Source organism: Gadus macrocephalus, chromosome 16 (assembly GCF_031168955.1).
Source record: "Gadus macrocephalus chromosome 16, ASM3116895v1".
NCBI lineage: Eukaryota > Metazoa > Chordata > Actinopteri > Gadiformes > Gadidae > Gadus > Gadus macrocephalus.
Genome location: NC_082397.1, coordinates 20,622,477 through 20,648,609, shown reverse-complemented (window position 1 = coordinate 20,648,609; position 26,133 = coordinate 20,622,477). Strand labels below are relative to the sequence as shown.

The 26,133-nt window shown below is 44.1% G+C and overlaps 1 protein-coding gene across 1 annotated transcript in view; it reads right to left on the bottom strand.

The window, feature by feature from the left end:
• The window catches only part of slc36a4 (solute carrier family 36 member 4), a 135,487-nt gene extending 109,788 nt beyond the window's left edge, over positions 1-25,699 (bottom strand). Inside the window, exons 1-7 of the mRNA XM_060075052.1 lie at positions 25,437-25,699; positions 25,042-25,162; positions 24,086-24,206; positions 22,213-22,303; positions 6,085-6,173; positions 2,574-2,669; positions 561-645 (exon numbers count right to left, since the gene is read on the bottom strand). Of these exons, the coding sequence (XP_059931035.1) occupies positions 561-645; positions 2,574-2,669; positions 6,085-6,173; positions 22,213-22,303; positions 24,086-24,206; positions 25,042-25,063 (504 nt within the window). The 5' untranslated portion in view covers positions 25,064-25,162; positions 25,437-25,699. The remainder of the gene's footprint in view (positions 1-560; positions 646-2,573; positions 2,670-6,084; positions 6,174-22,212; positions 22,304-24,085; positions 24,207-25,041; positions 25,163-25,436) is intronic.
• Positions 25,700-26,133: the final 434 nt, after the last annotated feature.

The following is a 26,133-nucleotide window of genomic DNA, read 5'->3' as shown; positions in this document are numbered from 1 at the left end:
TTTCAATACCATACTGTTTTACCATTTAGAAGTTTTTTCTCTGAGGCATGCAAAAAGCTCTCTGAATGCAAACATTTGGAGGAATCATCGTGCCAGAGGAGCTTGTGTTGAAGGCGACATTAACCCCGGCATACGGAGTAGAAAGAGCAACTACAGTCAAAGACAACCTTGTATGCATCTACAGTGAACCAGTGGATATGGGAGCTCCTCACTTTTTTCTTGTACATCTTCCGTTCTAGGCCATTTCAAACATTAGCGGAATGGGGAGACTATACTATAAGAACAGTGAATGGGGATCGTTGGTAATTCATTCATAATTGGTGGCCGTCAAGTGTGTGTGCCTATTTTTTGTCATCATGTTTGCTAGAATTAAGCAGAAAGTGTGCCTCCCCTTGAAGTGCTGGTTGTGCTGAATATCCTACGTATTATTAATGATCAATTTAGCTTTAGAAAAATGTGATTGAAGTGCAAAACCTTCACACTATTGCTACTCTCTGGTTCAAAATGTTTTCCCCAGCCCATTGAAAGCATGCCCGTGCTCAGAATGTATAATCCCCCACCTGCTTGATGTTCTCCGCCAGGAAAACGATGTATGTGCTGCAGAAGCCCAGCTGTGTCAGCACCAGGAAGAAGTTGACTACATGCCTGGAGACACGCACGAAAAAACACACAAACACACGCACAGTTCAGAAACAAGCAAAAATAAGGCCGGAAGAAACAAAATAATTGTTTGCCATAACAGTGTGAGGGTACTGTTTGCTAGTTATCATTATTGAAGCTGTTGTGATACAGCAAAAACATCTTACAAACAACAGTCCCTGGTCAAGCGGACCTAATTGTACATGCATCCCTCCAGGTCCATCTTGGATCTGCGCATGTTATTTATGCGCGAATAGAACGCCATTGAAGTCCTAGATTATACTCTGAATAATCTCTGTACTATTACGGCTGAATCATCATGACTTTAGGTTGTGCAAACTGCATGTCAAGAGTTCCCAAATTCACTGTGAAAACTCTAACATACGATGGCCAATTTATCTTGCAGAAAGAAAGACAAACATCGGATTGCCAGCCCAGCTAGAATCGTTATGGTACAGTAGGCTGTGAATCCCTGAGTGACATAAAAGGAGATGGGAAATAATCGTACTACTATAATAGCAGGCCTGTCGCACCACACACTCAAGTACTCAAGTGCGCATGTGCCAAGCGCAAACGCATATATAGACCGGAAGCACCCACATGCGCACAAACATACACGGAAACGCACACACATGCGCACACACTACAAACACACACACACAAAAGCATGTGCACACACCGCACATCAACACAAAGGCAGCGTCACATACACGGAAGCGCACACACGCGCACACACACACACACACAGGTAAGACGTTTAACGGCTCCGCCATTGGTACACGCGCAGGTAAGAACACACCCGCACGCGCACACACTGCAGCAACACTCGCCCAGATAAGCCGTTATGTTTTTAAACATAACGGCTCCTCCGTCTACAAACTCTCCCAGGTAAGACAGTCTGTCTAAAGACTATTTAAATTGTGATAAAATAGAGGAAGAGACAATTTCTCCCCTCAACAAGCAACGGCAGGTCGTTCATTTTGTCACATAAAAAACATTACATTCAAACATCGCGCCGACCGGCATATCAACAAACACGTGACATGATCTTAAAGACAGTGTCCCTATAACACAACGAAAACATGTCAATAAAACAGTAGGCTATGGTGAATTAGAGTCCACCACAAGACTACACTTTACCCTCTTCCCTGAGCCTCCCGAAATGTCTTCACACTTTGTTGCTCAAACTTAATATTACCCACCTCCTTGAGCCTCCCGAAATGTCTTGCGATACTGATGTCCCCCCTCCCCCCTGTGGACTGTTTTAGTTGTTTTATTTTTCTTATGTTTTGTGTGTATGCTATGTGTGACTGTAGGCTACTACTGCCTGTCTTGGCCAGGACACTGGAAGAGATGTTTAATCTCAATGATGATTATTATTTTCAACTAACCAATAGTAGTTGCCTTGCATTTTAAAATGTCAATGCACCTATCAGCCCTGAATAACAGTAAAAGCTATTTAATAATTGATTTGCATGCATGGTATACTACACTTTACCCCTGTTAATTACAACTAGAGGTTGAGCGCACGCAACGTGTGCGCGAAAACTCTAGTCAAATTAATAACTCACACGTTCTACTTTAAATTGCTGAGTTTGAGTTTCAAACTCTTCAAAGGAAGAGTTTGTAACTCTCCCTTTGAAGAATCAAAACAATACATTATGTGATTAGATTTGGTGCTTTTTTAATCAAAGATGGATACAGAAGATGCGCCTTATAACGTCACACTATGGCCTTGAACATTCCTTACTGCATTAGGTAACAGTATTCGCAGAATGCCAATTCAGTACCCTTGTCATATTGTTGAATGTGACCAACCAGATCATGATCCATATCCTGTTGATATATAAGGCTCCTAGAAATAAGTAAGTGTGTCTCTTTTACAAATTATCTCTGCTGGCATGGTATTGGGTGATAAAAGAGAACAGACAGACCTGCCAAGGCCGGCGGTCTTTTTGAAGCACTGGTAGGAGCTGTGCTCCATAGCAAAGGCCACGGTGTCGCTGTAGCTCATGGACGGTCTCTTCAACCTGCATTAGAGCAAATAAAGTACAATAATTAGGGGTGCAAAGAGATAGCGGACAACAATGAAAAATGTATTATTATCAGAAGTAGTATACTTATAATATATAGCAAGAAATTACACCTAGCTTCTGGTTATGGTTTGGTTAGTGTTTTTAGGAGTCGCAAAGTGCAATTACTCGGGAACCTCTCCGTTAATTTTCGATTTCTAAGGGGCGTCACCAATAGGCGCAGACCAAATGGACTTTGGATGTGATTGGTTGTAGGGTCGGCACAACCAATCATAGCAACGAAAAGGTGTCAAAGCACTGAGCAACGACAAAACATATTCTCAACAAAGTGTAGTTTGTTCTTCTTTAAGTGAAAACATACCATCCATTTTGTTTAATGCTGTCTCGATAGCATAATAAATAGACCGTTCTACATCAGCGGCAGCCATCTTTGTTGTTGTTGATGCTCTTCTGAACCGTAATCGTATATATCCCGCCTCACATTAGATAAACGTTGTGATTGGTCGCCCTATCTCTTACCGGACAGAAATCTTTTTGTATGGGAGGGGAGTCAGACCTTATCTGAAGAGCTAATGTAACATGAGCTTTGGAGATTCGTCTGGTTCCAAGGCGACAGTTTTCCTGAACAACAAGGCCCCACGTGGTGATAAATCAAACATACATGAGGTGAGGTCAGGTAAGCAAACAGAGAGGAGGAGACGCAGTGACAGGCCAGTAAAAACCCTTCCCCAGCTTCCAGAGAGTGGAGGGAAAATGCTAAATTAAAAGACTTACAAGGTAGATAGGGGGAGCGTAGGCCCAGATAAAGAGAGTGTCCACGGCATAAGTCACACTTGTCATTCTGATTGATAGTGTGTTGATTGTAGAGGCCAGATCGGATCGCAGACCTAGTGTCCAGAATTTAAAGTTTCCCGCATTTTCTGCAGGAAATGCATTCTCTAGTTCTTTATTTCCTTCTTTATTATTCTCTACAAACTTTGGGACCTATCTCCTTCCTCAAATGTTCACCTAAGGACTCCATTCCAATTTTAAAATGTTCATATTAGATTGGAATAGCGCACTTCTTTTCAGATTTTTTAAATATTTTATACTTTTTAAGATATTCTACTTTGAAAATTCTGTTTTTTACAATGGAAGTCAATCCATTGACTTCCATTGTGACACTTACTACCTCAGGCTTCATTTTATCGTTAACCCTTGTTCAAAGGTTTAAAGGTCCCATGGCATGGCACCAGGTGTGGTGTAATCATTAGCCTTTACAAGCCGTTTTGGAAGTCTGCCCCTTATGACATCAAACGTGTCCACCTAGATGTGTGCTGGATAGAGCAGTCTACCAGTCTACCCAGTGGATGGTAGCAAACGTTGCTCATCTATCCATCACACATCTAGGTGGACACGCACACTTATGATGTCATAAGGGGCAGATTTCCAAAAAGGCTTGTAACGGCTAATTACACCACACCTGGTGGCATGTCATGGGACCTTTAACAAATCAACACACCTGTATCTTCAATAATCTGAAAACAGAATTTCGATTACCTTTATATTTTTTTCAAAATCACAGTTTAAGTTCCATGTCGGCTTGTTTTCAGTTTGTCTCATTGATTTACGCTGAGGTTAAGAGCGAGAGGACGTGCAGGCAATGATGGCAGATTGGGCGATTTTCCCGCCCAATTGGACAATTTTAAATAACATCAGGCTGGATAAATGAGCATTAGGCAAGTACATATATATTATCTCACATTTAGTTCAGCTATTAAATCTTTTTTTTTTTTTTTACTTCTTATACATCATTACACTTTGTATCAACAGATGTAGTTTTTATATTCGATTTTATATTTTTAGTTGGTCACATTGACTTCCATAGAAGTTATAGTATTTCTTGTTTCACTGGGGCTAAAATGATTGATCTATTGGAAATATGATTGTTATCTATCTCAAATGTATTCAAACTTGATCACTAACTCTTCACTTTATTTGTTTTTAACCATTTTATCATTTTTAAATGGTGTGCATGTTTACTCCATTTAGACCAAAATTCAAATTGAAGTTCAAATCCCTTCATTTGATCCCTTCACTTGCCTTTTAACATTTCTTTACATCTTAATCTATGTGTCTTTATTAAAACATATTTTCAACCTCACTTTGCACTACAGCATTCACTGCATTTTCTGAAGGAAATGCATTTTCTAGTTTAATATTATTAACATGAATTGATCCTACATGTATTCCTCTGTGCTCGTGTGTGTGATGTGATATGGGTGTGTATATGTGTGTCTATGTGTGTCTGTGTGTGTCTGTGTGTCTGTGTGTGTGTGTGTGTGTGTGTGTGTGTGTGTGTGTCAGTGTGTGAGGAAAAAGTAACAATTTACCGAGCCCATTCATAATAGACAGGTCCCAAAAACCAAATGCACATAAAACATGGAGCGAGGATGCATACATCAAAAACCAGGGGGATGATTTCAACACACGCTCACACGCACGCACACAGTTACATAGTAACATGGTGGCCTGTGCAGGGGTTGACACTAACATTTGCCCGCTTGCCCGGGGCAACTAAAAGTAATATTTGGGCAAGTTGAGATTGATTTCTGGTTGCCCGAACGGGCAAGTGGATTTTGGGGGGAGTTTTCTTAGGATGTGTTCTTAGGAAAAAGGTAAATTGTCTTCAATCAGAACACATGTTCTTCAGCGCAATCTATTGGCCATATGTGTATTTGCGAGTGTTTGGCTTAGTGTCATTCGATTATATTTGCCCTGAACTTTAAATAGAGGTGTCAAGTGTCAAAATTGTGTGTCAAAAACCTTTATTTGTGTCTCATAGTAAGACAGCGCTACCAACTGATAACGAACAACTGATAATTATTTCAGGTGGAAAGTTATCTTCCACTTATGCTGTGTTCCATGGCTTTATTCACTTTAACCAAGTATTATCCACATTGAATATTTCACTTGCACAACAATCTTTTCTGAAAAAAACTATAGTATCGAAGTTAGAAAATCCAGTATCGTGACTGACGACACTACTAGAAACGCGATTGTGATTATTCAGTTAGACCTACAAGAAATGTGAAAGTTAAAAAAGACATATCTTTGCTTCTATCTTGGACATTTAGTTATGTACATTTGCATAAAATCATGCAGGTCTACATAACTGGGCGATAGCTTTAATAGGTTGCAACGTTGAACTCAAATCACTTCATGGCACGATGTGACCGTTCGATAAATAAGTAAACAAAGAGAAGTTTGTTATTTTTTAAACACAACGTGTGTGGAAGCTAACATTCAGCTTCAGTCTGAGCTAGGATGAGTTTTCTGATGTGTGAGAATGTGAGAGAGAAAGAGAGAGAGCCAAATGGAACACTGGTTTGTGTGTGTGCGTGTGCGTGTGTGCATGTGTGTGTGTCCTTACCTCTCGCATAACTGATGACTGCAGTGGACCAGGATATGCATACAGTGCACGCACACGACCCCCATCAGCACAAGACAAATGGGTCCCGCCTGAAAGACACAAACACAAGCAAGGTCTTTCAGCATTCGCAGTGAACACAAAGAAACCTAAAAGGGTTAGCCACTGGTCACGGAAAAGAAAACATGCAAACAGTTTTGTTGTTCAGAGTTTGGACCTGTCGCCACTCTCTCGATGCAACAACGCTTAGCTGAGATAGCCGATGATGAAACATATGATTTCCCCCTCATTTGTTCCAAGTGAGTGAGTCAAGCAGTTTCATGATGGCCTCGTGTTTTCAAAGCACGCCTTTTCGCAGAACACTCGGACTGTTCTAAGCACTCCTTTCCTCTTCACTGTGCGAGGTAATAACCAGTTGAATGTAGGTGCAACATCTTTGTCTATATTAACACCCAGGAGGGTGCCCCTTCAACTCAATAATCCCATTCCTGAAGAGTGTGTGTGTGTGTGTGTGTGTGTGTGTGTGTGTGTGTGTGTGTGTGTGTGTGTGTGTGTGTGTGTGTGTTGTTTCCTCCAGTCAAACAACTGGAGACAGAGAAGGGGGCATCACCCCTTTAGAACTGGCTACCAGCTGGGGGACCACTGTGGGGGGAAGGTATATCGAACACATTGCCTTACATTTACATTTACATTTAGGGCATTTAGCAGACGCTTTTATCCAAAAGCGACTTACATCAGTTAATGGGCCTTGAAATGTGTAAGGACCCAGCTGGGGCCAGTTGGTAACCAAGGCGGCAGACAAAAAAGAGGGACCCGACACACTGCATTCGACAGCGGCAGACAGAAGCACTTTCTCAATCGTCGTTCTTGTCTGTACTTGTGTTCTTGTGGACTTCTGAAACGTCATCAGTCACAGCCCAAGTACTGTTCCTTTCAAAAGCCTGCATCTAGCCAAGTACAAAAGTAGTTCAGAATGCCAGATGTGTTCTTGTTCAGAGGAAGCAGAGCTTGCTTCTATTCCTAAACACCCCACAAACCTACCTGTAGTCTGTATGCGTTGTCTTTTGGTTATTGCTTTAAATAGGCATGTCTTACAGAGTACTACACCAAACGCACCTATAACACCTGTGATTATATATATTTTATTTTTCTTCCACAAAAAACTAAATGTCACAAGCTGGATTTGATCACGCTCTCATTTACAAACTGTAATATCTGCGGCACCTGCAGATAGCCCTGAGCCTACGAGGCCCAGAGTCATTTGTGTCGCATGATGACAATCAATCGCATCAATATTCAGGGAACAATTTAGATGGTATCCTTTCAGACATCTGGTTACCTGATTTCACAACATAGACTTTCTTGACTGTCCGGATCGGGGGTCATGCCTTCATTGGCATACGGCAGCATAATCATCGACACACTTGCGATAAACGCAAAAAAGTTGGTCTCTGTTCTTCAACGGTCAATTACGGATGGTGCCGCCTCCCGCTCACATTCCCAAATGAATTGCATTTCAGAAGTTCAGCTGCATTAGGTGATGGCCCTAGCTATGAAATCAGAGCACGAAAAAACTTTTCAAAGATCAGGCAGGCTATCAAACGAGCCATGTCCGGGTATGGGAATCAAGCTTACACTTTCAAAGTATTTGCCACTGCTAAAAACCATGTTGCCGAAGCCAGCCATCGCATTGCTCAATTCATTGGGAGAAATGGAAAGTCATTCACTGATAGCAAATATATTAAGGAGGCTTTTCTCTGTAGCTCAGAGGTTCTGTTTGAAGGTCTACTAAACAAAAAGACAATCAAATCAAGGATAAAAGATATTCCCATGTCTGCTAGAATTGTTGAGCGATGCATCGAAGAAGTGGTAGCAAATATCAAGGCGCATCAGACAACTGCGTTAAAAGAATCTGTGGTGCTAAGAGTGCGTGGACGTGAACGACTCTTCACGTGCAACGCTGAGCAGTCATAGAGAAAGGAGCTCTGCTGTTTAAAGCCAATTTCTGACACAACAAAAGGTGAGGACATAACCAAGGTGTTTGTGGAACATTTTGAGGAGCAAGGGACTGACATCATGAAGGTCTTTGCAGTGGCGCCCCTGCCATTGTCAGGAAACAGAGGGGAGCAGTCAGATTAACTGAAACCCTCATGAAAGTCCACTGTGTAATACACCAAGAAAACCTCTGTTCAAAGATGTCCAATTTAGGGCTTAATTAGTGCTGGGCGAATCATGAAGCTTGAAACAATCTATATTAGATTAATGCTCAATATTGAAAGGGGAACCATTTTTATTTTCTAAATCTCTTGTTTTCACAAGAGATTTTGTTGCTCTTGCATTTATTTTCCACTGCAGCGCTCCTGCTTCAGTTTTTCGGCGTAGTGTCCACCCGTGCAGAGAAAGGAAAAGATAGGAGCGGGTTACAGGAAAAATTAACTGAACAAACAACCGTAGTTTGTAAGACTTGTCGGAAAGATGTTGCGACGAAGCCAGGCAACACTATAAATCGGTTCAATCACCAGAAGATAAAGCATGTTATCGAGTACAATGAATGCATCAAGCAGAAGAGAGCTGGCAACGTTGTTAGCAATGTTGCTAGCAGGACTCCCTTAGCTGCTCCAGTAACCTCAACCAAACAAACTTCACCAATGTTCAGATATTCCCGTTATGATAGGATGAGCAACAAATAGAGAGAGATCCATTGAGCTATCTCATTCTATAGTACAAGGACATGATTCCAATTTATACATTGAAAAATATGGATTCAGAAAGCTAATTGAAACTTTAGATCCCAGATACGAGTGGCCCTTCGCTACCTCGAAGACTGGGAGCTGAAAAGTACGTGCTTGCAGACAATCTATGCACCCAAAGATCATACAGTAGAGACGATTGTGAAAGCCTTAAAGATGCCTTAAGTTTGTGGAAGCTGGACGAGGGGCATCAGATCTGCTTCGCTACAGATAATGGCAGCAATGTTTTCAAGGCAGCTAAACAAATCAGATGGCAAAAACGTTTTGGGGGCAGGATGTGTCTTGCCATCGGTAAGAGAACTCTCACTCAAACACAAACACACATACACACACACAATATAAATGATTATATTAATATAATAATTTATATTTAAAGATAATTATATTTTTGAATACCTGCAGGCAAAAGGTCCTTATTTCTTTGTGACGATTGTAATTGCTATATTCAACTTTCTGGTTTATCGTATAAATAATTTGGTCTGGTTTGGTTTTATATTGGAATATAATTTCTAGTCTTTAAAACAATAAATATTGATTAATATCGAATATCGACATTAGGCAAAAATATATTGTGATACCAAATATCGGCCATATTGCCAAGCACTAGTCTTAATGAGGTTATCACCATGGTGGTAAAAGTTATTAACTTCATAGTTAAGCGAACTGCCCAGACCCACCGCCAGCTCCTGTCCCTGCTGGAGGACAGGAGCGAACAGAGACTCAACACACAGAGAAATCTCTCTCCAGCCAGCAGTTAGGTAGCTAAGCTGCGGTACAGTTTTGGAGCAGTTTGTTGACTTCTTTGATTCCATAAATGCCTTCCTGGCTGAAAAATGCCTAGACTACCAAGAACTCTGGAAAGTTTGAGATGTTCGACACATCGGCGGCTTTTTATGGCAAGCTATTAATCTTTTCAAGTGATCATTTCAAGTCGCCGCTACGACTTTCTGCTACTTCAGACACTTGAGAGAGCCGTGCTCCCAGCAAACCATTGGCACATCTGAAGTATGAATACATTGAGTCAGAGTTCACAACACGATTCAAAGACATTCAGAAGCATGAACTTATGTTCTCTTTCTCTTACTTTCAAGCCCGACAGCTTGATGGACACGAACTATGACGCAAAATATGTGTCACGAAATATGTGTTACAAGTGCCTCTCATGTCGTACTCTGCAAGACTTGCCTACATTTCTAACAATGTGTTGACATGAGCTCCGCTTGATGGAGCTCTTCCAGGTCAATATGCCCGTGCACGCCACATGCACGCAAGCTAGAGTGTGTGTGTGTGTGTGTGTGTGTGTGTGTGTGTGTGTGTGTGTGTGTGTGTGTGTGTGTGTGTGTGTGTGTGTGTCCTGAGCCTTATGCTAACATCCACCAAACTGGAACTAAAAACAATAAATCCAATTTATAAAACCACACACTGAGCAGCATGCCTAATTGCAGGTGTATGTGTTCTGGCTGGCATTCCTTGTGCACTTGAGTGTTTCAGTTGAGTATACATTATATTTACCCACACTAAATACTTTATAATACTGCCAAAGGACTAAAATGCTCCACGAATAATTCATTTACGGCAATTTTCATTATACCAGCTTATTACAAATATTCAATAAGAACTGGCAACCAAGACAATTAGTCAAACTCATAGCGCAGAGCTGCCTTGAATATTATAACAGCGTTGCCAAACAGGATAATAAATGAAAATCCTTCAGAGTTTGAAAAAAAAGGATACTGCTGAATATTCAAGCACGATTCCATATTCATTGTTATTCTGTGTTATCTGGGCCGGATGGTGAATCAATCAAAAGCATTGATAGGTAGCTCAGATATCATGCCGTCATGTGCTTCTTTTTTCGACATATGGCATTCACTATGTACACAAACACGCAAATAAAAGATGTGTAGTACGGTAACGAAACTAGAGTGTTAATTTCTAGGGTCATGGGTAGATGGTTGCAAGGCTACTCTGCACTGAACTAATAGAAAGCTAATAGTTAAGCTCAGCACAGCCAACAATTGCTCTGACAATGAAACATGTTGCCATGTCAGAGGTCAGCTGACCTTTAATCCAATGTTCTCCTCATACTCAACCCCAACCTACCCATCTACCAAGCTATTTTCAATGCAGTTTGCTTTGACAAAATCCCCAAAGAAATGTGATTATTTAATTACTCTGCTACGGTTTTAAATGTTACCACACTGCATGGCCCAGGGCTAGACGTGTATGCTTTGATTTGGTGTAGACATCATGAAAACTGTAGAAGTTACTTGAAAATGAGGTGGAAATTAGACAATGGATAACAATAATGTGCCTTGCATCACACTGATGTTTTTTTCCAACTTTTAAAGATAATGTTTGCAGCATTATTATCATTTTCTTTCCTTTTTTTAAGGTCTGGCAAAGTGTTCTCATCTCCTTTTTATAAATTACGATTATTGTTTGCACTACAGAGGTTTATATTTGTTTTTCATGCTTGGAGCCTCTGTAGTCTTTGATCATACATGAAACGGTAAGTATAAAGTAAAAATTGTCCGACTCGTCTCTCTTCAATGTTATTCATTTGTTAATACTTTCTGACAAGAGGTAGATTTGTGTCCAAAAGATAACTGGGACCTACCAACAGATTCTATCTGGTCGGATAATTCAAAACAACCACAATCTGCCTTTCTCTACCGGGGGAAGAATCTGGAAAATGACCAACATCCCATTGTCCTCTGCATCAGCTTCATGTCAAATTGTTTAGTAGTTTTATTCAAAATAAACCACTATTGCAAGTCTGAAACTACAATCTCAAGTCCCAAACTATTGGAATGGTGTCTCTCTTTGGACACCAGGGGTTGGGCAGTTACATCTCTCCACTCCCTTTTATTTCTGAATTCCCTATTCATAATAGATAATAGGGGAGGCCCTGGTATGAATGACAGATGCATATCTTTTCCCCAGGACATGTTGAGCTAGACCAAACAATCTGAGCACTCAACATTTTAGCCTTCAACACGAAAAACTGAAAAACTGGATTTCACCATGAGAATGCTGAGAATGATGGGGAATATAAAGATAATTATACTAACATGGACTCAATTAAGTTCTTGGGGCCATACAAAATATAAGGACATTTTATGTTGCACATAATAACGGCTTACAATGCCACCATACAGTTTGGAAAGAAGTTGATGCACAATCATGCCAATTGATTGCAAGCAAGCAATCGTTTGACCAAGCGACATCCAAGTCATCGTCTACCAAATGTAGATTTTCTTTATCATTATGGCATTGCATGGGTAATATGTTTAATCATCTCTGAAACAAAGCAAAAGAAAAAAAATCACTATTGCCGCTTTCACACCAAAAAGAACCGAGAGCCAGTTCCGGGCTGGTGCTAGGGCCAGTTCCAAAGTGGTTCCAGCCTTACCCCAGTTAAGAACCGGTTGGTTTCACACCGGCGAGAGCCAGCCACGGAGCCGGCGAGAGCAACGTCATGACGTCACTGCAAACGTTTGCTTACGTCTCCGCTTTACCAGCAACCCTCGCAGTTTCAAACAACAAGAACAATGGTGGAACTTTTTCTGGACCTCGGCAGAAGACCAAAATCCAAGGAGACAGGTTGTCTCCTCCACGGTCCACTGTGATTTTGTCTTAGCGTCCATCGTTCACTTCGGTGATTTAAAAATGCCGCCCTTCGTTGGTCTTCCTGGGATAACCCCGCCCCCTGCCCCCTGCTTAAAAGCGGTTCTCGTTCTAGCCCAGCTCTAAAGTGGGGCCAGAGTTTAACCGGTTTTTAGGGGCCGGAGCCGGTTCTTTGGCGGTGTGAAACCAAAGCCCTGGCCCTAGCTCCGAACTGGCCCGGAACCGGCCCCGATTTTGCGGCGGTGTGAAAGGGGCATATGTGGAGGACGACTTTTCGGGACTAAAGTCTTCAAATGGATACTGCAAAGTATACTAATAGCTGCAAGGAATGCGAATGGCAGCATAAAACATCACGTCAAGAATGTGTTTGAACATTATAGTCAAATAGTATTGTCTGAGGCTACAGAGGAACAAAAAAAATATATATATATGAATAAATGTTTCAAATGTGTAATAGTCCCATATTTTTGTACATGACACAGGTAAATAAAATATATATTTTTTAATTTCGGCTTTAACTGGTAATTGAATGAGTTATTGTCCTCTTGATGTATTTCCCTAATCTAGGAGATATTTATATCAAGCGTTGCAAGGCCAGGACCACCGGCATACTGAAAGACCCAAGCCATCTAAGCTACGGACTATTCTCTCTGCTCCGCTCAGGGAACAGATACCGCTCACTGGCGGCAAAGACTGAGAGACTCAGGAAGAGTTTCTATCCCCAAGCAGTCAGCTATCTTAATGGCACTGATTAAGCCCTTTTGAGTAACTGCACTTACATATTTATTGAGGTAACCCCCTTTATTCCTATGTGCAATAACCCCCTGACATCTTGAATGTATTTACTGTTTTGTTATGTTTGTTATGAGTCTATTTAGCAAGGAGCCGAACATTTCACTGCAATGTATTGTGTATGTGACAAATAAAATCTGAATCTGATCTATTTCAGTACCATTATAATGTATTATTTATTTATAATACATCTAATAAAATCATAGTTCCCATTGATTTATTAAAATGGGTGCATAGATTAATTGTACTGGCTGTTGCTTTGTTGTAAGTTGTGTGTTACTAGGCTAGAAAATTACACCTGATCACCTGATTAAGACTGATAGCTGAGTTAAGAAGCTAGTCCTGCGTCTGACTACTTGTTCCTTCCATGCATGCATTATAACAACGGCTGTTTCAGATACCCTGTTCATTGGGCAGTGGAATAGACCATGTCGCTGGGAGCATTTTTGAGGAAGTGTCTCGTCAGCAGCACCTACTGGAATATGTGTAAGAGGCTGAGCTGCTCAAAAATCTAATTTAAGGCTATCAACGTAATTCAGGGTGTTCTTTTTCTAACTTCGCTCTGTGTTTCACTATGGGAATCGCCTAGGCGTGACCTACTACTGGAAGCTCCAATTGCACCACGTCTGTCCTTGACAGACAGGTCGGACTGTGCCACAGGGTCCCGCCCCCTGCACTTATACAGTCGACCCGCCCTCCTCAAATCATTCTCGCTTTCTTCCCGTGAGAAAGCTACTCAAGCTCCCTCAGCTTATCTAGGTTAGCTTTAAACTGCTTAACAGTTCACAGACGGGCCGTCAAGGATTCCGTCACCGAACGCAGTCGTAGGCTTTTAACCTGGTTCGGCTGAGTAATAACTTCGTAAGAAGCTATCTGTTACTACACCCGCTGGGCAGTGTCCGCATAAAGGCGAGCTGCTTCTCCGGTTACCCTGTATTTGTTTACAGGTGTCACTGGTTTACGGTGTAGTTTATCGGCTAACGCGTCAAGGCGAGCTTACCGCGGCACAGTACACATTAGCTTGTTGGCTGAGCCAAAACACCCAGAGTATAACGAACGCATCACGGCGAGTGAACTCTGCGGTATGCCTTCGCCCGCCACCCCCGCCAAAGGGTCGGAGCCGAAGGCTAGGGAGGCTGTATCCCGCCTGTGCCCCGCGTCATGTGGGGCCTCCATATCAGGCCGGGACCCCCACCCCATGTGCATAGCGTGCATGGGCATTAAACACGCTCAAGCTTCGCTAGCGGACCCGCATTCATGCGCTCACTGCACATCGATGCCGGAGAAAATTCTGGAAAGGAGGCTAAGGGTGACGGTGGCTACCAACCAGGATCCCTGCCTGGCGGGTGCCCCCGCTATAGCCTCAACGAGCACCCATCAGTCCCACGCGACAACGAGCTGGGCAGACATGATGGAGGCGGCATCCCCGCTCGTGCCCCCGCTATTCGATGATTTACTTCTCGAGGCGGAACCGGGCACTGAGGACGCAGAGGGCGACGACTACGCCAACTTTGACCTCCTCGACATGGACGGAATTGAGGAGGAGGAGGACGACTCCACTTTTCCGGTCCAACTGTCCAGACCCCCTAGCGCCTCTGACGCTGTACAACCGGTAGACAACCTGTACGAGGTGTGCAAACGGGCCGCTGCAAAACTAGGCATTCAATGGCCTGCAGCCCCGGATGCTGAAGGGGCAGAGAGAGACCTATACGACGGCAAGAGGCTCCCACCAGCCCAGCCGCCTTCTAAACAGCTCTTACCAGCAGTTCCCATCTGCATGAAGGAAATGAGCCGCTACTGGTCCAGCCCATTTAAGAGCAAGCTTCCCACCAAGGGCTGCTCAAAGCTGGAGATCCACGGGATGGGTGAGCTGGGGCTGGCCGAACCCCCAGCTGTGGAGCCTTCAGTGGCTTACCACCTCCACCCAAACCGTCGCTCTCTCTCCGCCTCTTCAGGCATCTCCCTGCCTGGTAAGATGGACCGCCTCACCGCTTCCACTTACCAGAGGATGTATAAATATGCAGCGCAGTCGGTATGCTCGCTCAATGCCATGACACTACTGTCTGCATATCAGGCTGAAATCCTAGAGGAAATGGGTCGCCAGCTAGACTCTGGGTCACCCAACCCTGCCCTCTGGGATGAAATTTGCAACGTCAATGACCTGGTCCTACGCTCCTCACGGGGCGCAGTTCAGGGCTGTGGCCGAGTCATGGGACTCGCAGTCTCGGGTGAGAGAGCGTTATGGCTCAGTCTCTCCGGACTGAGTGACGCGCAGAAAGCCGAGGTCATGGATGCTGCATATGACCCAACCAAGGGTCTGTTTGGTCCAGCGCTGGAAAAGATGAGAGAGACCAGCACTCTCAGGAAACAAGAAGGAGAGGCCTTCGATCTCTGCCTTCCCCGAAAACAGGCTCCCCGCCCACCCCAGCCAGCGAGGTCAGGCTTTGCGGCCGCCACAGCGGCAGCAAGGGGAAAACAAGGGGGAACCAGGCCTCAGAAAGCCTACAGACCAGCCCACGCAGCTGGCCCACAGGCCGACCAACAGCCTAGGTCAGAGAACCCAAGGCCATGGGGCAAACACTCCTTCGCTGCTGCGGCAGCCAGAAACCGCTCTCCCCACCCCGGGGATGGGAAGAAGAAGCGTACGACCTAGCGATCCCAGCTTCTCTCTCTTCTCCTCCCATGAAGAAAAGAAAGCTTGGGGGGGTAGAGCAAAGCCCAGAGTGTTCAAGTTCTCCAGGGGCCCTTTCTCAGTCTCTCTCGCCTCACGTTCAGGGCGAACTGGCAACGATTGACACAGTGCCACCAAGCATTTTCCCAGTGTCACAAGTTATTTTCCCTCGTTTTAAAAGGTGAACACAATAAACCCTGCATTTTCACAACCAGGCCTAGAGCCAAGGGTGAAATGCACAAAACAAAACAAAATAAAACAATATCTTGGTCCCTACATTCCCATGGGGGGAGCTCACGCTTCTCCTGTGAGGGCAGACCTCTCCCCTTACGTCCCGAGGGTGACGTCGTTGGGGCGCGATCACATGAGCCCGCTCGCTGCGCGAGTGGAACAGTGGCGCGCATGCGCAGTTCACCCGTGGATCCTGTCTACGGTTTCCCAGGGTTACAGACTGCAGACAGTTTGCTATGAAACCACCCAGATTCAACGGCGTGTTGGTTTCTATGGCAAGTGGGGATTCGGCACGAATCCTAGAGGACGAAATATCGTCCCTGCTTCGAAAACAAGCGATCAGGGCTGTCCCGAACGAGCAAGCCCAACAGGGTTTTTACTCCCGTTATTTTCTCATTCCGAAAAGAGGGAGCTCGTCCCTTCGCCCCATATTAGATCTCCGTGTGTTAAACAGACACCTGCGCAAATACACGTTCAGGATGTTAACACACAAAGTGCTCTGTCGTTCAATCCGTCCAGGGGATTGGTTTGTAACGATCGATCTGTCAGACGCATATTTTCACGTTGCCATCTATCCCGCACACCGGAAATTTCTCCGGTTCGCTTTTCAGAACAGGGCTTACGAATACCAAGTGGTCCCGTTCGGGCTATCGTTGGCCCCGAGAGTGTTCAGCAGGTGTGTGGAGGCAGCACTGTCACCGCTACGAAACAGAGGCATCAGAATATTCTCTTATCTGGACGATTATCTGATATGTTCCAGTTCACGCGAACAGGCACTCAGAGATTCTACTACGGTGGAAAATCATCTGAGGACTCTGGGATTCAGCATAAATTGGGAAAAGAGCCGTGTGGACCCCGCACAATGTGCGGAATATTTGGGTCTCCACATAGACTCTCTCTCTTATCGCGTCACACTATCAGAGAGGAGACTAACGTCTCTCACGCAGTGTCTCTCCCTCTTCAGGCGGGGAGAGACCGTATCGTTCAGGTTATGCCTGCGCCTGCTTGGCCTTATGGCTTCGGTGATATCAGTAGTGCATTTGGGTCTTCTGATGATGAGAGATTTTCAGCGCTGGGTCGCAGCACTACGTCTGTGCTCCCGTCGCCACCTGAATCGCAAGGTGAAAGTAACACCAGCGTGTGTTACCGCTCTCCGCCCGTGGTCGGTGCGCACGGTTCTGACAGCGGGCGTCCCGCTGGGGGCGGTGTCGTCCAGGGTAACCATGACAACGGACGCGTCCTTGTCAGGGTGGGGTGCGACAATGATGGGCAGAGCAGTGAACGGCACCTGGAGTCGCGATCTAGCTCAGGCTCACATAAACCTCCTAGAACTTTGGGCAGTGTTCCTTGCTCTAAAACACTTCCTGCAATTTATCCACGGCCGCCATGTCTTGGTAAAGACAGACAATTCCACTGTAGTGGCATACGTCAACCGGCAGGGCGGCACTCGCTCACTGAAACTACACGAGTTAGCTCGAGAAATTATCTTGTGGAGCAGCACCAGACTCCTGTCCCTTCGGGCGACGCATGTACCGGGGGTCCTGAACAGAGGAGCAGATCTTATGTCCAGAGGAAACCCCCTGTACGGGGAATGGACTCTTCATCCACTGGTTGTGGGACAAATATGGCGGAGATACGGCTTGGCAGCCGTAGATCTCTTCGCCTCGCTGGAAAACACTCAGTGCCCGTTGTTTTTCTCCCTGTCAGACGTAAGGGCTCCCTTAGGGGTAGATGCGCTGGCCCATCCGTGGCCAAACGTGCTGCTATATGCCTTCCCCCCTCTCAGCCTGATCTCCCCCACCCTAGCCAGGGTGAGAGAACAGAGTCTGTCGCTAATCCTGATAGCGCCGCGGTGGCCATCCAAACATTGGGTGGCGGAAATAGTGCAACTCCTGGCGGGCGACCCATGGCCCCTTCCCCTGCGCAGGGATCTCCTCTCCCAAGCGGGCGGGGAGATTTACCATCCGCACCCGGACCGCGTAGCGCTCTGGGCTTGGCCCGTGAGAGGTGGAACTTGAATGCGGCAGGCCTGCCTGCACAGGTTGTTGACACCATTCAGAATGCAAGGGCCCTTTCCACTCGCCGGCTCTACAGTGGCAAGTGGCGGGTTTTTGAGGACTGGTGCGACTCGAGGCACGCCATTCCATATCAGTGTTCCGTGGTGGACCTACTGTGTTTCCTACAGGGATTATTGGAAAAGGGTAAGGCCTTTTCCACGATTAAAGTGTACTTGGCGGCCATCTCAGCTTGTCATGTTGGCTTTGGGGATAAGCCTGCAGGGCAGCATCCCTTGGTTTGTCGCTTCATGAAGAGGGCGCGTCGCAAGCTCCCAGTTTCCAGGCCCCTGGTCCCTTTGTGGGATTTATCGGTGGTGCTGGATGCCCTGTCTCATCACCCTTTTGAGCCGTTGGAGGCGGTGGGGATGAAGTTTGTGTCGCTGAAGGTGGTGTTGCTCTTAGCTTTAACCACAGCTAAGCGTGTGAGTGATTTACAGGCATCGTCTATCCGTCCTTCATGCTTGCAGTTTGCTCCGGGGATCTCCAAGGTCTGTCTGCGGCCCAATCCGGCTTTTGTGCCTAAGGTGGTTGAGTCGACCTATAGGTGTCTCACGGTGGAACTGTAGGCGTTTCACCCGCCTCCGTTCTCCTCTGCGGAGGAGCAGAGACTCAATACATTACAGGGTTTTTTCTAAACAAGGGAACAGGGGCGCTGCGCCCCGATACTCCTGGCGTGCGCCATCCTACCGAAATGCCGACTGAACCTGTCAGACTTGGATCTGTACTTACATGCTGCTGTACAACATACACTATTTCTCAAAACGATATTTTCTCCGCGAAAATATCCCAACACCACCACCTGACAATGTGTCTGATCCTCAAATAACTTATAATTACTCCAAAAATATTCAGATCCGAATTGGAGTTTCCCAGACCGAGTCGACATGCTAACGTTAAAGTTATTAGCAGCTAGCTAGCTAGCTACTATGTATTTGAATGGGTTTTTGGTCTAGGCGCTAAGATGCTAAGCAAGTATACAAGACCATTCCAGTTCTCTCTGCACAAAGCTACGGGTTCCCTGTTACCAGGGAACCCGTAGCAGGGAACTAAATGGCAGCTGCACGGCCGAATTAGCCCAATAAAAGTGTAGTAACCCAGAGAACCAGCTACAACATAGTTTTGATCCAAACGAGCCGTCTTTAGCGAACGGTGAATTGCATTGGCTTCTACGAGCAGTCGGCTTTCAACCGCGAGCTTAGGGACCGTCTGCAAAGTGCAAAACTGAAAACGACAACAATAGTAACATTTCTATAGCGTCGCCATTATTGACTCTAGAGCCCCAAAACTTGTTCCATAGAGGCATGGCACAGGAGGTCTACCATGACTAACGCTACCCTGAACCACCTCCTCTGGATCAGTATTGAGGGGCCTGCAATTGATCAATTTGATTTTGACAAGGCAGTGAGCCGTTGGGGCAGTCTCAGGAACAGACGGCTGCTGTTGTGATTTGTCCTACTTAATAAAAGTTTAGCCAATATTTTTTAAATTTGTCGTGTTTATTTACAGGGTAAAGTTGTACAAGTCTACCAAAAGTTGATAGTATTTTAGTTTTTCAGGATGACCACAAGAGCTAGAATTTCTCTCTAAGATAGCCTCAGAATGTACCATTTAATCATTATTTTTTCAAAGGCTTCGCGCCGTGGAAGGGGGAGACCCCCCTTCCACACCATCCCCCGCCTCGATCGCGTTGCTCCCTCGGCTTTGCGCAGGGGTCTGCTCCCTGCTACTTTTTTTTTCTAGAAAAAAACCTGCATTATGCCCGGTACGGGCCCTACATGTATATGTGAGTCGGTCAGCTGCTTTTCGGAAAGGGGATCAGCTGTTCGTGTCCTGGGCCACTCCCCGTAGAGGCAAGCCTTTGTCCCGCCAGAGGCTATCCCACTGGATTGTGGAGGCTATATCTCTTGCTTATGAAAGTAGGGGCTTGCAGCCCCCCCATGGCTTGAGGGCCCACTCCACAAGGGGTATGGCTAATTCATGGGCCTTATTCAGGGGAGTGTCGGTGCATGACATTTGTGCTGCGGCGAGCTGGGCTACGCCTCACACCTTTGTTAGGTTTTATAGGCTGGATGTCTCAGGGCCTTCTGTTTCTCAAGCCGTGCTGGAGACGATCTCACCAGACTCAAAGTGATGTTTGCTGCCTGGCTGAATTTGCATAGCTTCGGGAGACATATGCAATACGGGAGTGGTCTATATCTCCCATAGTGAAACACCGAGCGAAGTTAGAAAAAGAACTTTGGGTTACTTAACGTAATCCCTGGTTCTTTGATAACAGAGTGAGGTGTTTCACCAACACGTCCCTCCTTGCATTTACACGGAAAGAAACCGGTATAGAATGATTTGAGGAGGGCGGGTCGACTGTATAAGTGCAGGGGGCGGGACCCTGTGGCACAGTCCAACCTGTCTGTCAAGGACAGACGTGGTGCAATTGGAGCTTCCAGTAGTAGGTCACGCCTAGGCGATTCCCATAGTGAAACACCTCACTCTGTTATCAAAGAACCAGGGATTACGTTAAGTAACCCAAAGTTTTTACTGCTGATCAAAACTGGTCAGAAATCCGCAGAATTGTATAAGGGTTATCAACAACAGTTAGTGCCACGTGGATATGACTTATAATAATACCGGTTTCACCGGTAAAGCCTATTCGTCGTTAATAAATCACGATCAACCAATTGGAACAAATAGACTTCATCACGTCATCATCCCATTCGTGACAATCCCAATTCTTGATTTTGGCTTTCACTTGGGCAAAACGACAAAAATTTTGGAATGTGACAATGAAAATAATAAAAAATCATATTGAAATACATAATAGAACAATTACTAGATAACTATGAAAATATATTATATTTATTTGACTATATTAAAATGTTGAACACATGTATTCATTCAGTTTTTCTTAGAAATGTGTGTATTTGTATTATATTAGTTTTGGTCCTCCATATAAAACGGGTCCCAGATGTAAAGGATGTCTATCTTGCAAGCTTCTTCTCACTTTCAATATTGAATCTCTCTCATTTATGTTATTTTCAAGCTTCTCTAATCCATTTGATAAATGCCAAATCATGATGAAGTGACACGCTCCATTATGGCTTGTATCTCACACACTCACACTGGTTGCTCAAGATGGTGTCATTGTCTAATGCAAGGGAAGTGCCTTTTAACCTCAATGCTTGGTGCGAAATGTATCAAATCCATCTCCTTAGACATGATCAGAATGTTTTGACAGGATTAGACCAATCCCATTGACAAAGAAAACATTGTGACCAATGATTTATGTCCAAGCCTTTGTTTTACAAAAGGACTGCACTTCTGGTTAACGGTCACTGTTATTTTATCGCAGACAGTAGTACAGACAGCTTTGTCATTGTTTCATTGATAATATTCAATAAAATTGAATCGCAGCAATGGCAAACTACTCTAACTAACCAGCTGGTAGCTACAATGCTTTATTTATCAAATTCTGCAGATGCTTTCAATACCAACACCTTCAGTTAGATGGTTTGCTGCTCTTTGTCATTGCAGATATTTGTAATTAAGTTTTCATCGAGAACATTGGCTGTTCATGAAAAATGTAGCAAGTCATCGATACATTGCACAATATGCATTCCCTAAATGGGTAAAAAAAAATTGTTGGGTCATCTTTAGTGTCATGTTCATACTAACAGAACAACTTATTTCAGTCACTAATGAAAATGAAATGCTTGACTTTCACGCTTCCACAAAAAAGGCAAACACTACACATTGGTTTTGTCTTATTAGGATTTCCAAAGTATGAATAATGCTGCCTTTGTCAATCCAGATGGCTATGTGCAAGTTTGTGCGTGCATGTGTCAGTGATTCTCATGCTCGTTCATCTATCTACAGCTATCTACTTTCTAAGTACAGCAGATTTATAACAGTAATTAACAATTAAGCCAAATCATAATTCTGCCCACCAGGTGGTCCTTATGAGAACGCCAGCCATAAGTTTGTGATGGAGATGTGAATGGACACTTACAATTATGCCTGCATTGTGAATGGCCAGAGGCAGGCCTAGGAGGCCCGTGCCCAGGTTCCCCTTCAGCAGGTGGATGAGTGCTTGGCTGAACCTAGAGCAACACAAGAAGGCCACATGAATCAACTACTGTAGGTCAAGTCAATACACTGGGCTGATGTTCATACAAAAGAAACATTCATCAGGGAAAGAAAAAAAAGGATGCGCGTGTGTGTGCGTGTGTGTGTGTGCGTGTGTGTGTGTGCGTGTGTGTGTGTGTCTTTCCAACAGCCTTGTTTTTTCAAATTTGGAAATCGTATTATTAAATACAATGGCATCAATGGGGACAGACTTGGACAAAAAAAGCTTCCCTGTGCGAGTCAGACTGGCTGTAATAATTGCAATTCAATGTGAATTGAATATGAATGACTTCATTTATCCATTCAATTAAATCTTCCGCGGATGGGCGAGGTTTGCGGACATGGTCGAACACCGGCTATTCTGCAATCATCCAGAACTCACAAATAGCCAGTGTGCCTGGAGCACCACAAGCATTGTGGACAGTGGATGGGCCCTGGTTTTAATGACCAAGAATGAACAGTAGTCCATATGTTTATGATCATATAACTTATCTCTACTCTATTGATTCACGTGAAGAATTGTATCTCTACGTTTTACACAAACATTCCTTTGACTCTGACTTGGAACATGACTGAGTTTTCCAGTTAGTAAGCACACTGATCATGCATTAACACTAGTTATTTCCTTTAAACTAAGGGAGTTTAAATATCTCACATAAACCTCCCCTTCACACACAATCATTTATGCCAATGAAATAATGTGAAGCGGTTATAATAAAAAAAAATGGAATCGATCGAATGGATTCGAAACGGTTACTCCAGGATTGTAGGTTAACAATCATTTGACAGATATTTTCATGGGGTAAGGTGTGGACATTGGGGATCAAACCACCCAGTAACTACCTACACTATCCTGGCCTTGTGGGTCAAATGAAATAACTGCTGAACTAAATTCATTCTGCTGGCAAATGGCTACTATGCTACTATCTCAGAAATATAAAAACTCCTGCGTATTTGACAACAAACAGTCAACTGATAACACGATCAATCCAACCATAAACACAGTGCGGAACGTGCGTAAATATCAAAACATCTCAAAAGAAATACAGGTTAAGTGAAACATGAGTCTGTAAATGTATGTGCATGCTGGGTAAGTGCCTTGTTGGAAGTATTACCTCTTTTCATATCTGTGTGTATTGACCTTTATTGGTCTGATACAGGGGCATAGGCCAATAAGGCAGAGTACTGGTGCAATGACCTGCATCCACGCATGCATTCATAATGAATGTTGGCATTGTGAAAGAGAAAGCACAGGCTCATTTTTCCATCTTTAAAGGGGACATATCTTACCAGCAGGTGTGAGTGTGGCTAGCCATTACAAGCAGGTTTGAAAATGTACAGTATTGTGACAAGGGGACGTGTCCACCTAAATGTACGCTGGATAGATCAGTCTACCAGCCTACCCAGTGGACTGTAGCCAACGTTGCTCATCTATCCGTCACACATCTAGGTGGACACGCCCACTTGTGATGTCACAATGCTGCACATTTTGAAAAAAGCTTGTAATGGCTAATCACACTCAAACCTGGTGGTATGATATGTCCCCTTTAAATTATGTGGTTTCAATAACACCAGGTCTTTAACTGAGGTAAACCTCAGATGACTTGAAACAGGTAACAGAATGCACTCTAGGGATGAATAGTGATTCCACGTAAAATACCAGGCAGAGGTGCGGCCGGGGTGGGGGGGGAACAGTGTATCCATGTTAAAGTCCATGTCCACAAGTGATCAGACTATGCCCATGCAGGGGTCCTTACGAGAGGCCCCTGCCGTTGTCCTGCTCATGCTGTGGAGGAGGGAGCAGTTCGTGGTCCTCATCCGAGTTCTCCTCCGAGCCCTGGACAGGGCTCTCGATCAGTGGTGTCATCACCTCCATGTCTGCCGTGCCACAGGGGGGTCAGCACAAATGAAAAATAACACTTTATACGCAAACAGATATTCACTTGAGAAAAATGGAACAACAGATGTTGAAATCAACCAAGTGTAAATGTTGGGCTGTGAGAGTCCGGTGAACTGCCGCAACAGTACAGAACAAATAAACATCTGCTGAACTCAAAATGTTAAACCATCAGCACAGTAATTTAAAGTACAACAGACTTAAACTCTCTGATGGCGCTTTGATAAATGTGACACTCAATATATGAATCTGAAGCCAAGGAGAGGAGCGTGTCGTAAATAACATAAGGAAACACATCAAACCTGCTATGACACTTTTTTACGTTCCCATCCATGAGTCAATCTATCCAGGGAATAAGTAATTTATATTCTGGGGGCCACTTTTACATGCAAGACCAACCCAATCACTTCAACAATGACTCTCAAACTGCGACTCTCAAAGGTCACAATTTAGTCGGACTACTGTTAATAGTTAGAGAAATTGTTAATAGTCAATAGTGTGAATAGCAGTTAACAATTGACAATTTCGATCAGTCCAAATATCAATATTGACCAATATTGATCCAAAAAATACACTTTTCACAGGCAAGGCAACTATGTATCAGAATGTTGACCAGACTGTTATAGAAACTGAAGATGCTGTCCAGGTAATATAAGTCAGTAGGCAATGGTCAATACATTCAACCCACACAAAACACACATATAAGCTACCACCCATCCATGATCTATTGCACGATCTAGTCAATCTGATACACACATGTTTGCTTCTAGTGAGGTATAGCCGCCCTAGTAGCTGTAAAAGTTGTAAACGTGTTACCTAGTTGCTGCGTTTTCCCCATCCTGCGCCAGGCATTTGTCAGGAGACCACCAGACCCGGAGCTCAGTGATGAGACCCTCGTCCCAAGCCAATGTGCTCACCGAACCGCGACGCTGTGGACCTAGGGATCGGAGGATTCATATTTATATATATATAAATATATAACAGACATTGATTATTCGAGTCAAAAGTCCAACGTGGTATTCATTTAGCAAGACAATGATGGGAAGCTAAGGTAAGGGGTCCTTTTTAATCCTAGTCCTAGCTAGACAGAACCAAACCCTCTTAAAAAGGACCCGTTGGAAAAAAACGTTTCACTCATTTAATAGCTGAAACGTGTGCATTCAAATATCCTATATAATGAATGAAACTTCATGACGAGTCAAGAGCCTTACCTCACTGTTGTCATTCGGTTCAGGGAACACAGTCCTCCAGAGATGGCTCTCCAAAGACCCAGCAGGCTACAGTAGAGGCTGGTCCCGGAGGTCTATTCTTTAAGTGGCCCCTTTGAAAAACAGGGTTAATTTATTTGTTTGAGATTTTTTTGGCGTGGTCGTCCTGTCACACGATGTTTATATTTGCAGATTATACAGTAGGATAAACCTCTTCCTGATCCGAAGGAGAACGTGCGACACGTCACAGGGTAGAGGGCGGGGCTTGGGTCTGCCAATCTCGAATCACGGGAGACGACGCCGGAAGAGATCATTTGCATGTTTTGGACCAACGCAAACATGAACATCGATTGTGGATTTCTTTTTGTATGATTAATTATATCCATACAAATAGTATATGATTTATTTAAATATAGAAATATGTGAAAAAAAAATTAATATAAATTGCCATTCTGGATTAAAGCACACTAGTCAAAAATCCAATGGGGTTCTGTTTCAGCCATTTAGATGAGTTGAGTAGCAATAGGGCAAACATATTATACTCTCCTTTCTGCCTTTGATGAATAAATGGAAGCACCATCTCATCCTTAGAAATAATACTAAAACTATTATGTCTATGTATCTTAATTCCTTTGTTGCTTGGGTTGTCCTCACTTTACAATTTAAATTGCCTGCAGCTTATTTATTTTTATATACCATG